At 37.5% G+C, this 15,677-nt stretch overlaps 3 protein-coding genes and 1 pseudogene across 3 annotated transcripts; 3 read left to right on the top strand and 1 right to left on the bottom strand.

Annotated features, from left to right (window-relative positions):
• Positions 1-234: 234 nt before the first annotated feature.
• On the bottom strand, positions 235-3,661 carry LOC146923783 (uncharacterized; annotated as a pseudogene).
• Positions 3,662-6,222: 2,561 nt separating this feature from the next.
• Positions 6,223-7,022, top strand: LOC146923782 (uncharacterized). The gene is made up of 2 exons (XM_085711771.1): positions 6,223-6,946; positions 7,009-7,022. Exons 1-2 carry the CDS (start codon positions 6,223-6,225, stop codon positions 7,020-7,022), a joined length of 738 nt encoding a protein of 245 aa, XP_085567897.1.
• An 18-nt stretch (positions 7,023-7,040) lies between these two features.
• Positions 7,041-7,874, top strand: LOC146923781 (uncharacterized). Its single transcript, XM_085711770.1, has one exon. It carries the CDS (start codon positions 7,041-7,043, stop codon positions 7,872-7,874), a length of 834 nt encoding a protein of 277 aa, XP_085567896.1.
• Positions 7,875-10,689: 2,815 nt separating this feature from the next.
• Positions 10,690-11,926, top strand: LOC146923780 (uncharacterized). The gene is made up of 2 exons (XM_085711769.1): positions 10,690-11,080; positions 11,187-11,926. Exons 1-2 carry the CDS (start codon positions 10,690-10,692, stop codon positions 11,924-11,926), a joined length of 1,131 nt encoding a protein of 376 aa, XP_085567895.1.
• The last annotated feature ends 3,751 nt before the right edge of the window (positions 11,927-15,677 follow it).

Below are 15,677 nucleotides of genomic sequence, written 5' to 3'. Positions count from 1 at the left end.
GCTGCAATTAAATAACAACAAAACTATCATAATCTCTTATTTATATAGAATTTCTACCACAAATTTGTATTACGAAATTTATTTTTCACAAATTAATATGTGAAGACAAATATCTACACATGGAAGCCTTACAGATACACGTCTATGACCATTTACAGTAGACTGGCTAAATGACCTCAAAAATGGGATGAGGTTGACGTCAAAAATTATTAGACCATGTACAATGGAAAATAACATTCAACAACCTTCAACACCCACTTTTTCAATTCCCAACACTCCACATTATTTTCTCTCTCTTAATTCAACACCCATTCAATTTTTACCTCTCCAATGGTTTTCATTCAACACCCTACCCCACCACTTTTTATTTCTTATTCTTATTTAATTTTTGTTTTTATAATTACATAAAATTATAATTATCGATTATAATTAAATTAAAATAATACAATTAATTTTTTTTTTAAAACAATATTTATTTAAATAATTTATTTTTATTTTCTTAACTTAAAATGCAATACAACAAACTAAGCACGCGACACACAAATAGCTTAAAATGCCAGACAACAAACAAGCACACAACACACACGTAATTTATTTAGTACGATACAAATAATCTTCAATTACGAAACATTCCAAACTTTGTCCATATGTGCTTCACTAGATCTGCTTGCAATTCGTGATGAACATTCGGATCACGCAACTCGGATCCAGCACGCACATGATTTGCAAAAGTGGGTAACACCTCGGTCGAGTATGGTTGCGGTGTACTAAATCCACTTCCATCAGATTGCTCAAAATCGGTCCAACGTTGAGCATATGTATCTCGTTCATCCTCAACAATCATATTATGTAATATGATGCATGACCTCATGATGATACCCAAATCGGTTATGTCCCACAAGCGAGCTGGTTCACGGATGATTTTAAATCGAGCTTGAAGCACTCCAAAAGCACGTTCGATGTCCTTTTGACATCCCTCTTGATTTTTTGCAAATAACTTATCAGGTTCGCTTTGAGGAAGTCTAATTGATTTGACGAAAGTTGGATAAGAAGGGTAGATACCATCAGCTAGATAGTATGTCATATTATAGGGACGTTGATTCACAAAGAAATTCACCCTTGGAGTCTTTCCCTGTTCCACATCATCAAACACTGGTGACCGATCTAGAACGTTTATATCGTTCAACGTTCCCGGACGTCCAAAAAAGGCATGCCAGATCCATAGATCATGAGATGCATCTGCTTCAAGAATAACTGTGGTGGTTCCCTTATCCCCCTGGTAAATTGACCTTCCCATGCTTTAAGACAATTTTTCCACTCCCAGTGCATGTAGTTAATACTCCAGTCCCGATCATCCCTGGGAACCCCCGCATTTCACTAACATGTAGTATTTGTTGCAGGTCATCTTGGGTTGGTGCTCTCAAGTACACTTGCTCATACAGTCGTATGATTCCTTTGCAGAATCTAAGTAAGCACTCCAATGTTGTACTACTTCCTATTTTGATGTATTCATCGACCGCATCTGCTGCCACACCATATGCTAACATTCGCATTGCTGTGGTACATTTTGCTGATGGTGATATACCTTCTTTGTTGGCGGCATCAACTCGCTGGATGAAGTAGTTATCACTACTTGAAAGGTCTCCAACGATTCGAAGGAAAACGTGTTTTTGCATCCGGTACCGACGACGAAACATTGCATCGTCATATGTAGGCTCATTGGCAAAGTAGTCGTCAATGAGTCTTTGGTTAGCTGCTGCATGATCTCTATTTAAATATTTTCTTCTACGAGATCCACTACCTGATCCACTACCTTCCTCTATTTTTTTTCGACGCTGAATAAATCGGTTGACCATATAAGTTCACGTAATTTGAAGTAGGCTTCCATATCAAAAGGATCCATTGATAGTTTTTGGTGATATTGGAAGTAGATATGAATGAGGTTTGGTGATATTGGAAGTAGATATGAATGAAATTTGGTGATATTGGAAGTAGATATGAATGAGATTTGTGATATTAGAAGTAGATATGAGTCCCTATATATAAGACCTTCAAATAGTATGTGAATTATTAAAGTCATTGTGTGGTGGGTATAATTATTAAAGTCATTGTGTGGTGGACAACGAATTATTAAAGACATTGTGTGGTGGGTATAGTTATTAAAGTCATTGTGTGGTGGACAACGAATTATTAAAGTCATTGTGTGGTGGGCATAATTATTAAAGCAAATAGTATGTGAAATAATGGGCACACAGTGGGCATAATTATTAAAGCAAATAGTATGTGAATTATTAAAGCAAATAAGTCACGGGGGATTAGACAACACTAGGGACTATCACTGAGGACTAGACAACACTGACAATTATTAAAGTAAACACTGGGGACTAGACAACACTGAAAATTATTAAAGTAAACACCGGGGACTAGACAACACTGACAATTTTGACCGAATACAAACAAATATTACAGTGAAATTAATTTCCAAACAGCTCACGCACCAAGTTTTCCAACAGATCTTTTTTCCTGTCATCGAGATGCTCTTCGGAACTTAACTTTAGGTACAATTTCATTTTCTTCAATCTATTTTTCTCTTGTTGCACTGCGGTGTACTCTTTCATTTCTGCGGTGTACTCTTTCATTTGTCCAATCTCTTGCACCTTCATTTCTTTGAATTGAACCCACTCCTTTTCCACGTCCTTCAAGCCAGCGTCCTTCTTTTCTTTTTTCCTTTTTTTTTAGCTGCCTCCCTACCCATTGGACGAGCACTAGATCCTACAGAGTCCTCGTGAGATCTCTTAGATCCACTACTTCCTGAGCCAACATTTCCTCCCACCTGACTGCCTCCCACTTGACTGCCATAACGTGGTTGATCACGGAGAGCGCGCCATTCTTCCTTTAAAGTAAATTGAACATTCTTCCCACATGCATATATTTCCTGAGCTTTTGCCAAAACATCATCTTCCGACCAACCGCTTGCTTGCTGATGCTTAGCGGCATCATAAGCACCAACCCATTTATTTATTAATTTGCTCATATAATTAAAATGGTTTCGGCATGCAATGACATCGCGCGGAGAATCGAATGAGCAATGGTCATTACAATACTCAGCAATTTTACCCCAATATGCTTCACTTGTCTGGTTTCTCCCGACAACACTGCATGTTCCATATTTTATCCACCCACTAATTAACACCAAATTTTGTTCAGTGTTCCATGATGGTTGCTAGTTTTTCTTGTTCTTAGGAGTTGTATCCTCTGGAATGACTTCATTAGCTCTTGTCATTCCACCACGATTTATTTGTGATGAAAATTCAGGATATTCACCAAGACTCTGAAAATTTTCATTCATCATCGGCATATAAGCATTAAATGGGGGTGTTTGAGATGGATATCCCATCATAGATCTAGAACATGGATGAAAGTTGTTTGGAACAGAGGATGGGTGATTGAAATTTGAGGCAAAACCAAAATTAGGCATGTTTTGAGGATTTTGGTTGAGAAATTGATTTGGGTTTTGAGGATGTTGGTTGGGAAATTGATTTGGGTTTTGAGGATGTTGGTTGGGAAATTGATTTGGGTGTTGATAATTGATGGGATTTTGGTAGCTAAATGGGTAATCAGAAGAATTTTGATTGTTGAATTGATTGTTATTTGGATCCATTTCACGAATCAAAGACTAAAACTTCAAAAGAAAGGCTAATAATAAGATTAAGAGAGTGAAAAACTTGATTTTTTTTCTGTGTCCAAATCAAATGATCCAAGTCTCTATTTATAGAGAAAAAAAAAATCACGAATTTTGGTAAAAAAAAATTATTTCCAATGAAATAATTGAGTGCAAAATATGAAAATAATAAAAATCCAAGCAGCCTGTAATAACGTGCCACGTGTCCTGTTCCACCCACAACTCTTTCTCTCTCCGCGTCCTCTGACGCATGACGCGCCCTGTCGGCGTGTGTAATGCACGCGCTCATTTTCAAACAATGAGAACGTGTCGCTTGGCTCAGCGTGTCAGGATTCAACTTGTCGAATGTATTCATCAGCTCACTCCTCCATGTCATCTTCAATAAGCTTGCTTCCAATGGTTCAATAAGTCTCAACACCCTTTCAATAGGGCCATTGGAGATGGTCTTAGTAAGGTTGAAATGGTTAAATGCAATTGAGCATTCCAAATCTATCCAACCAAGTTTTAATGCTCAACTCTTGTTAGTAGAAAGACAAAAAGGGATGAGAATAGTTGGGCAAACTAAGAAGAAAACATTCAAATAAAAGATTTCATAGCAGACGAGCGAGTTTTGTATTCGACGGTCAATCGGGAGGAAAACCATTTCAGTTCTAACATGTTAACTCCGAAGTTGTTTATGGAAGATTACGGTAGTTGAAATAAGGATTTGCTGACATTTAAATTTAATATGCGACAACATAATCCACTTAAGCGTAAGTAAAGTATCGTAAACTCAGTTATAAAAAACAGAAGATTTGTAGAAGTGAAGAAAAAACACCTTATGTGATTTGGTTAAAGAGGTAGTAAGGTATGTGGACCTAGTGTCCAAAAGTACATTTTGACCTTACGGATCACACCGCTAACATGAGCGATCTGTGAGAGACCATTACATCAGTTTGTACATGAATTTCACTCTATATTCAAAACTCAGCATGACCTTAACAATATAAAATGTTGATCTAATAGTACGTAGGTGTAAAAATTACAACAAACTCACACCAATATCTGCACTAAATGTGACAACACCGAAATTTTAGTGCAATCCAAAATGAGTCAATGTAATTGAATATAAATTTGAATTTCATATGGAAAAGGAAACTCAATGATAAAGTAGAGGATACTTCTAAACTGGAAACAATAAAACAACCAAATATTCAGCGATAAAACATACGAGGACATGGTCAAACTCAATCTACTCTAGCAGCTCCAACACCCTGTGATACTCACCTAGCAATCAATAAAGTATAGGTTGAGCAAACTCACATCATACTGTCAAATTATATGATTTAGCCAATGCGTAATTAGAACATGATGGAACTAGCACTAGAAGAGTACTTTGACTGAAATTTTATAGTGCAACATGATGGAACTATCTAGATTTTTTCTGGTTCAACTACAACGCAAAAGAATCTCTGTATTTTCAATTGATATTGTTCTGAAATTAGGCTTGTTAAACTGATGATTGCTATTCTTGTAAAATTGAGTAATAAATTGAGTAATGGTTGTACTTGTAAAAGGGTTTATGGGTTTACTTGAGGCCACTATTACGTAATAACTTCAAATTGAATTAACGAAATGATGTTGTTCTATCATTAACCATATTTCAGTCCAAATCATTAACCTCTAAATCTTTCCTAATAGTTTTTCTGTTGATACTACCCTTCATTATTGAACGTTTTATTAACCTTTATGTTTCATACTTGAACATTTTATTAAGCTAAAGAACATCAATTAATGAAATAAGTTTCTCAAACCATCATTTATGAAAACAACAGAGAAAGTATGAAAAAATTTGACATTTTCAGTTTCATCCCAACCCTTCTCCTAAAACAACATAAATAATAAAAAAAAAATGAACATTCTCATCATAACCCTTTTCCTAAAAACAACATTAATCACGAAAAATCACAAAAAATGTAAATTATACCAACCCATTGGTACTTACATTTCGATCACTAATTATCTAATATTCGATTACTTCCTAATTCAAACTTATGTAGTATGATGATCCTACACATGAGAATTAAATTTCTGTGTTTATTCTAGTACTCAACACTTTAACAATTCAAGCCTATATTTTCCAATCCATTGGTATTACATATTGAATCCAAAACAACATATTATGATAACATATTAAAAACATAGCATGAAATTTCCATTGTCTAATCTCATTACTAACAACCATTTAGATTAAAACATAAGCATCACAACAAATTTCTCTTCTAAACTAAATCACAATTCTGGTGTGAAAAACGCGTTTTCTCCCTCTGCTAAGGTTTATGCACGCTATTCTTCTTCTTCCATGCTTCAAATCGATTATGTCTTGTTTCTTCCCATTAAATTAGTGCAATCGTGTTAATGAAATTGTGTTGCAAAGATTGAACCACACTTAATTCATCACTAGAAACTGGCATCATCGATTTTCTTCCCCATCTTACCTTTATCATCAATATTGCTCTATACTGTTTTCACGACCTGACTGTTTCCACAAGATTTCTGTCATGCCTTTCGACTGGCAGGCAGAGCTCTCATTGCCTGCAGCTACTACAGCCAGAGCCGCACCATCTCCCATGGTATTGACATCAACAGCGGCAGTCTCAGCTCCTACTCCACCACCGCGCTCTTTTGCTCAAGCTCTGGTGGCATCACACAACAATGTTCCAAAGACCACAATGTCACAACCTATTATTCGTAGTGATACACTCTCCATTCGGATTACTCCGCCGGTATATGAAAAGGGGGTCAATTTTTGTAATAGAAATCTCCGTGGCAGATTGGTTCTTAACATAGGCGACAAACCCTATGCGTCAAAGGAAATTGAGGACAAACTTAAGAAAAAGTGGAAGACGGTTGCTCCTTGGACGTTACTTTCTCTTGGTAGGGGTTATTATGAATTCTTTTTTTCCAATGAATCTGATATGCAAGCTGTTTGGGCGGTGGGAACGGTAAATTTGAAACCGGGGTTGTTACGCTTATTTGAATGGACCGTTGATTTTGATATGCATAATCAGAGAAACACCCATGCCCAAGTATGGATCCGATTGATGGCGCTACCACAAGAATATTGGATGGAACAGACTCTCCGTGAAATTTCTAGTGCGGTTGGCACGCCGTTTTTTCTTGACAATGCAACTCTGAAAAGACTCATTAGACATTATGCCCGTATACTTGTAGAAATTGACTTTTCCAAGAGGATATTTCATGAAATTATCGTGGAAAGGGAAGGTGCTTCTTATCCTGTAGAAGTTGTTTATGAACGAATTCTGGATTTTTGCTCGCATTGGCAGACACTAGGACATGATACCCAAGGAAGGATGTCATGTCTAAGGAGAAAGTTGCAAAAGGGAAGACACAAATACCAGCCACCAAGCCTCAGTGGGTGCCTTCTAAAGAGAATCCCTCTGGTATAGGTTTATCCAAAGCTTTCGAAGCACCTACTGCTACTTCTGTGCCTCAAAAAGCTATGCCTGATGCTGAGGTTCCCACACCTGCGGCTCCAACACAAAAACAGACATCCCCCAGCGTGTCTGATGAGATTCCTCACAGTCCTCTGCCTTCGCGCCCTATGTTGGAGTTAGTTTCCCTCGATGATGTGCACGTTGACGTGCTTGCGGATGATGTGGAACAAGTTCATACGGAACCACGGGAGGAGTTGGAGGATCCCTGGGTTCAGAATGTACATGTGCCACACCCATCCTTGGATGCCCATATTTTTAAGCATTCTTCATCGGTTGACTTGGAGGCCTCCACTTCTGCTAGGGAGATTTCTCCAAATCAACTTGATATTGTTGTTGTGCATGATGACGTGCAAACCAGTCCCTCAGAAGGCCCCCTTGTTGTCAGATCCATTTCGGACGACACCGCCACTTTTTTAGAGATGGAGAGACTTGTCCAGAATTACACGGTTGAGAATTTGCGGACTGATACAAATGCAGACAGCATTTTGACTCTTGAACCGCATAGCAACCCGAATGTTCAACACGACTTGGACCTTTGGATGCGTGTCCGTGAACATGACAAAGCCAATGCGGAGTCACCTTTCATTTCGGTTCTATCAAAGAAACAAAAACAGCAAGTTAAGAAGCAGCTTCAGATTGATAAGCCACCGCCATATAAGACTCGTTCTCAGGGAGGATCTAATTCAGGTTCTTAATGAATTTTCTATATTGGAACGTTCGCGGTTTTGGTAATTCTGATACTAAAATTGCGTTAAAGAATTTTTATTTGTCTCATAAACCTATTATTATTTTTTGGCGGAGCCAATGATTACATTTGCACAGGTTCGATCTTGGTATTGGCATAGTATTGGTGTTACTAAATATTGTACAAATGTTAGAGATAATTTGATGCCGAATCTTTGGGCACTTTGGGGCTATGAGGTCACTGCTTCTGTTATCTTTGTGTCGTCTCAGTGTATTGCTTTGGAACTTACTTTGCAGCAGTCTTCTGTCTACATAGCGGCAATATATGCTAGCAACTCTCATATTACACGCCGTCAGTTATGGGCTGATCTCACTCACTTGCAGGGCTGTTTTCAGGGTCCTTGGTTGTTTGTTTGGGATTTTAACGCAGTGCTTGGTGCTCATGAAAAAAGGGGCCGCAACCCTCCTTTGCGTGCATCTTGTTGGGATTTTTCCTATTGGTCTAATGCTAATTTGTTGACTCGCCTTCCCACTTAAGGTCCTCTCTATACTTGGCATAACGGTACATTTGGAACGGAGAATATTGCCCTCCGATTGGATAGAGCTGTTTGCAATGATGATTGGATTTTTTTTGGCGGTTAAGTAGTTGCAGTGCTTTGGCCCGTCATCAATCTGATCACCACCTGCTCTTGTTGTCTCTTGATATTAATGTGGTTAAACATGTGGTGCCTTTTAAATTTTTTAAAGCCTGGACGGAACATGAGGATTGTCGTAGTCTAGTTAATCGTAACTGGTTGAAAAATGTTAGAGGCAATGGTATGGTACGGTTACAACTGAAATTGAAGAATTTGAAACAAGCGTTTAAGACTTGGAACCGCATAGTTTTCGGTGATGTTGATAAACAGGTTCGGTTGGCGTTAGATGAAGTCAGTCGCATCCAACTATTGATTGATTCTGAAGGGTTTTCGGATGCTTTGTATACTCAGGATCTAGAGGCACTATTGATTCTTACGAAGGCTTTGAACTATCAGGATATTTTATGGAGAGAGAAAGCAAGAGACCAAAACTTTATTAAGGGCGACCGTAACACTTCTTATTTTCACAGAGTTGTTAAGCTCAGGGCAGCCGCCAAACCTATCACTCTTCTTTATGATGGGGATACAGTTATTACTGAGCCAGCAGATATTGACGTACATGTGCTCAACTATTTTACATCCATTTTTCAGCAGTGATAATAATTGTGTTCAAAATGATATGCTGGATCGATGTGTTCCGTGTTTGGTCTCGGAGGAAGATAACCATAACCTGCTCAGGCTTCCTTTGCGTGATGAAATCAAGGATGCTGTTTTTGATCTTAATGGGGACGGGGCGCCTGGTCCGGATGGTTTTGGTGGTCACTTTTATCACACTTTTTGGGATATTATTGAAGCGGATGTCATTCAGTCGGTTCAGGAATTTTTTATCACAGGTGCTTTCCCGCCAAATATTAATTCTAATATGCTTGTCCTTCTCCCTAAGGTCACAGGGGCACAGGTCATGGGGGATTTCCGTCTTATAGCTCTTGCAAACTTCCAATTTAAAATCATCACAAAAATCTTAGCGGACAGACTTTCTTTTATTGCTATGCGCATTATTTCTCCGGAGCAGCGGGGGTTTATTCGTGATAGAAATATTTCGGAGTGTATTATTCTTGCCTCTGAGGCCAATAATTTGATTGATAAGAAACAGTTTGGCGTCAATGTGGCATTGAAAGTCGATATTAAAAAGGCCTTTGATACGTTGGATTGGAATTTCTTGATAGCGGTGCTCAGAAAATTTGGTTTCTCACATTTGTTTACTGACTGGATTCTTGCTATCTTACATTCAGCTCGCCTCTCTATCTTGGTTAATGGTAAGGCAGTGGGATTCTTCAATTGTTCTCGTGGAGTTAGACAAGGGGACCTTTGTCTCCGCTTCTCTTTTGTATTGCGGAAGAGGTTTTGAGCAGGGCGATCTCCATGGCTTGTTTTGCGGGCAAGATTGTGCCTATGTTTTATTGTCGTGGGACTTCTATTCCTACACACATTTTATATGCAGACGACGTTCTAATTTTTTGTGCAGGTACTAAACGAAATATTAGATGTTTGCTGAAAATCTTTCATGACTACTCTGAGGTGTCGGGGCAGATTATAAACAATATTAAAAGTCAGTTTTTCTCGGGGGCTATGACATCCTCTCGGTCAAAGATGATTGCGGGAATGCTTGGGTTTAGTGCTGGCACCATTCCATTTTCTTATCTTGGATGCCCCATTTTCAAAGGGAAGCCGAAAGGGACTTATTTTCAATACATTATTGATAGAATCAAGGTTAAATTTGCTACGTGGAAGGGTACTTTGCTGTCAATTATGGGACGAGTGCAGCTCGTTAAATCAATTATTCATGGTATGCTTGTGTATTCATTTCATATATATATGTGGCCAAAACGTCTTCTTCATGAGTTAGACTCTTGGATCAAAAATTTCATTTGGAGCGGCGACATTTACACTAGCAAAGTTTGCACGGTTTCTTGGAAAATTATGTGTCGTCCTTGGGCAGCAGGTGGTCTAGATATTAAACCAACTCATCTTATTAATGAGTCCTTGATTCTTCAGCTTGCTTGGCATTTTTTATCGGGGAAGTCTCAATGGGCAACGCTGCTCCGTAAGCGGTTTGTTAAAAATGGCACACCGATTCAACACTATTTTCAATCTTCGTTGGGGGGGGGGGGGGGGGGGGGGTTAGAGATCAATTGGTTACAGTTACTTCTAATTCAATTTGGATTATTGGTACAGGTACAGAGATTAATTTATGGCTGACAACTGGCTCGGTAATAGTTTGGTGGAGCTGTTGCACATTCCGCCCGCTATTCACAATCAGTTGCGTGCTACAGTTGCTGACATTATTGTTGATGGTGCCTTGCTGCTCCCTGCAGCAGCGCTGAATGCTCCTGAGGTGGCAGTCCGTGTTGCTGACATAATTTTGCCTACTGATCCTTTGCCTGATTCCCTTGTTTGGCTCCACTCATCAGACGGTAAATTAACTTCGAAGCTAGCTCTCAATTTTCTGAAACCTGTTGTTGTTACTCTACCATGGGCTGCTGCAATCTGGAATTCTTGCATCCCTCCTTCGCATTCATTTATTCTTTGGCGCATCATGCATGGGAAAATGCCCACGGACGACAACCTTCGTCGTTGTGGATGTATAAGTGTTTCGATATGCAGCTTTTGTTTGCGCAAGGATGAGTCCTCCGAACATTTGTTTCTTCAATGTCCATTTGCTAAAAATATTTGGTTATGGCTGGGCAGTCTCCTCCATACCCCTACTTTATATGGTATCTTTTGCGGCCCTGCTTGGTTCCATTCCACAAAATTGTTCATCCCAAATTCATGACATCCATTTGGCTGCGGTCATTCACTCCCTCCATGGTATATGGCTGGCGCGAAATTCTTTGTGTTTCACTGACCAAACGGTCTCCTTGCATTCCACAAAGGTTCGTATTCAGACAGCTATTAGTTTTAGTGGCAATATTTCAACTAGTAAATGTATGGTTTCTGATGCAAATATTCTAGATGCTTTATCGGTCTCTCCTCACAATCGTCGTGTTAGCGATATTTTGATGGTGTATTGGAAGGCACCCTCGGCCCCTTGGATTAAAGTGAACATAGATGGCTCTCTAATTGGTTCTCATGCAGCTTGTGGGGGCCTGTTCCATGACCACCGAGGTTCCCTTTTAGGCGCCTCTGTGTGTAATATTGGCTCATCTACTGTTTTTTATGCTGAGGTCTACGATTTTCTTCTTGCTTTGGAGTATGCAGTTCAGAAAGGTTGGAGAAATGTCTGGTTAGAGAGTGACTCGACGAGTGCTCTTTTGGTCTTTAAAAACCAGTCGCTTGTTCCGGTTTTACTTCGTAATCGATGGCATAATGTTTCAAACCGAGGTATTCAAATTATCTCATCTCACATCTTTAGGGAAGGAAACCATTGTGTGGATTTTCTGGCTAATATGGGTCACACGATTCAAGGCAAAGTATGGTTATCAGACTGACTTCTTCTTGGACCGGAGTGGGTTCCCTCATTCTAGGCTCCCATAGTTAGCTGTTTTTCTTCTGTTTCTGTTTCTTTTTCTGTTTTCTTTTCTTGAGGGTTTTGGCCTAGTCCCCCCCTCTTGTAACCTTTTCCCCTTTTATTTAATAAATTTTTTCCTGAGTTTGGCGGCATATGATGGGGGTTCTGCGGGGTGCCAACCAAGTTGGGATGTCGTTGCATCCCCTTGATGCCTGTCCAATCTCCCGGCTTAGCAAAAAAAAAAAATCACGACTCTGTTGATCAGATTTCATCTCTAATTTACACTTGATGAAGTGGCAGCACCACAATATATTATAATACACTTTTAATATCTATCTATACTATATATAAAGAAAACTACCCCTTTCAGCACACTTTTGGGTTGGATTTTTCTTTCCAAAAATACCCTTAATTTTTAATTTTAATTTTAAATACTAATAACACATGTAACAAATAGATAATAATAAATTTAATTTAAGGAGAAAACTTACACACAATTTCTTATGAACTGTTCTTACTGTTAGCCAATTATAAAATAACGAGTGGATTACTAATCCATGTCACTAATCGTCTTCGTTAACCATCTTTTACCTCAGTTAACCACGGATCAAACTCACAAAAAACTAGCACAAAACAAAAACTCAGGTTACTTTTTTATCAGCCGATTTTACGTTGTACATCTGTGTTGTTCCCTCAATACAACCGACAAAAATTGACAACTATTTTCATATCTCTTCCACAAAAAACAGTATTTTCATATTATTTTATTAATATAATTTACTCTTCCTCAGCCTTTGATCAATTGTAACAAACGTGAGCAAAAAATAATGGTAAAGATTGAACTTTAAATCCTCGAAAAAATGATTACTAACAAATGTGACCAAAAAATATTGTTAAAGATTAGACTTTAAATCCTCTAAAAAATGATTAGTAACAAATGTGACCAAAAAATAATGTTAAAGATTGAACATTAAATCCTCTAAAAAAAAGATTAGTAACAAACGTGAGCAAAAAATAATAATTTTACAGATTGGACTTTAAATACTCTAAAAAAATATTAGTAACAAATGTGAGCAAAAAATGATGTTAAAGATTGAACTTTAAATCTTAGTAACAAACGTGAGCAAAATATAATGTTAAAGATTGGACTTTAAATCCTCTAAAAAAAATATTAATAACAAACGCGACCAAAAAATAATGTTAAAGATTGGACTTTAAATCCTCTAAAAAATGATTAGGACTCAAAATAATTTAGAAAAAGATTTGTTAGCACTATATTAAATAATAAGTAGGGTTCTCACAGGTAGTTCGTTCCCGCATTGTTTAGTTTTTATCAATCTCTCTCAACCCTTTGCATCAAAATTCAGAATAAACCTGTTTAGTTTTTTTCTTTTTCTTTCTTATTACAACTAATCAAAGTCGATTAATTTTATAGATTACATATTTGACTTTGCTGGTTTATAATCAATTATGATTCAAATTGTTTACGATTAATTTTAATAATTATTTGACTTTGCTAGTTTATAATTGCTTATACAAACTATGATAGCGTGGTTTTTTTTATATAAAGAGAACCGTGGTTTTTTTTTAATTATTAAATAAAGGGAAAATAAGCAATAACATCCCCTGCAATTAAGCTCCTTCCACTGTCGTTCAAAGGAATAAAAGCATTGCTTTTTTCTTTGTGATTCCAAACGTTCTGCATGTATACAATTGATAAACTGCTCCCATGGCCCCTATCCAATATCCAACAAAATACAGTGAAATCAAAGTGTTAAAACCATTTAAACAATTCAAAATTGTTAAACGATAACAACACTCATGTTACCAACAACTAAAAATAGAAACACTAGAAAGCTTCAAACCACTATCCTTTGTTTTTGGTCACACTCAAACCACCATCTGAGAGGCCATAAAAAGAGAGGATCGCTAAGAAGTATGGATACGAACACCGACACCAGATACAACACGGATACTGACACACCAATAACGTTGATAATTTGAGAAAATCACATAATTTAGGGTAATTATATTTCTGGATGCGGATGCAACACGTGTTCAGACACATCTAATATGAGGAGTGTATGTGATTCATAGGAGAGGAGTAATGCCATAATTCATAATTAGTTTTCAGGAGAATAACATAATTTGTTGTCATTTAACGAGGTTGAAGGGGATACCCATAACTTATATCAACAGAAATTCCTAAACTCAATTGCTCAATAAAGTATCCCACCACATACTTTAAAGGTAAAAGAAGGTGCACATTTGATGTTGTTGCGAAACATAGACCCTAGATATGACCTGTGTAATGGAACACGATTGTTATGTCGTGGTTTATTTAAGAATATTGATAGACGATTGGCAAGTGTACCAATAACTATCGAAGTAGTAAAAATATCGTTCCCACGAGGACTGATTTTAACTTCAATAATTCAATTGCGTTATAAAAGTAGGATGTATAAAAGTTTATTTTGTTTTGCCACTAGGCAGTAGATTTGGTTTGATTTTAAGAAATCAAATAAAAAAGTAAAGATTTGATTAAGAAAATAGGAGAGAGATGAGATCAGGTCTTCGAATTCTCTATGTTTCCCCTAATTGGTTACTGCACCTATTATTACTAATGATTCTCTAGTTTCACGATAGTTAACAAATTAGCCCTAATCAATCCCTTGAGTTAGGACCCTCTTTTTAAACTACAGCCCCTAATTCCTTAGGTGGTCTAATAATCATCAAAGGTTTAAGCACGTTAACCTAATATCACTAACAAACGATTATCCATTCCTAGACTAACCATGTTTATTAGAACAATTCAATTAGGTCTAAGTCGAAAGCTATGGTCAGTAGTCATTCGATCTCACAAAATCATGTTTATATTTGATCAGGATATAAAAAGCAGTAAGAACAATTGAATTGAATGAAAACTAGAATATCATTAATAAGTAATAGAGTTTCACAGCAACATATGATCAATTAGGGTTACATAGGTTCATCTCCGACCTAATCTCTAAGAGATTTAGCTACTCATAATCGAGTTTACAAATAGCATAATCAATGAAATAATTAAAACATACATGAATTGGTAAAAGGATGAAGAAATCGCCCTTCTAGCCGTCTCTGATGTCTCAAAATCGCACTTTGCTCTCCAAAATCGTAACCCTTGTTCTTCAGCTTGAGTGCAGTATTTATAGAAGTCATGGGCCTGACCCATCAAAATCGCGCCGCGCCATGTATATAGGCGTGCCGCGATTTCCCTCAAACAGGGAGTATGTAATTTTGCTTCAAAAATCGCAGCACGGCTTGAAATTGGCGTGGCGCGATTTCCTTCGAACAGACTTCAAATTTTAAGCTTTTTGCACTCCAGAACAGTATAAATTGCATGAGAACTCTATCAAAATGTCACAATAAGTCCATAATATTACGTAATGACAGGATGTCATCACAACCCCAAACTTAAACCATTCCTTGTCCTCAAGGAATTTGCTTGCAACAGTGACAAACGACGGTAAAATAACAGTTACCTGACAAAACGATAGTACCCAAAAGTTCATTCTCCTTCTAGCTAAAGATGAGCTAGTTTGACTTGTTCGCATCCACCAATTCACAACTCCTCGCATCAAATTGAAATAGGGTTCTACCAGTCGACATGCAGGTCTACATATTACCATACGCTTGAAAAGTTTCTAAACATCAATCAAAGTCAATATCATTACACACTTTTGAGGTCTTTA

This window comes from Medicago sativa, chromosome 5 (assembly GCF_051527215.1).
Source record: "Medicago sativa cultivar Bolivia chromosome 5, Bolivia_mono, whole genome shotgun sequence".
In the NCBI taxonomy this organism is placed as follows: domain Eukaryota; kingdom Viridiplantae; phylum Streptophyta; class Magnoliopsida; order Fabales; family Fabaceae; genus Medicago; species Medicago sativa.
This window is presented reverse-complemented; position numbering and strand designations above follow the sequence as displayed.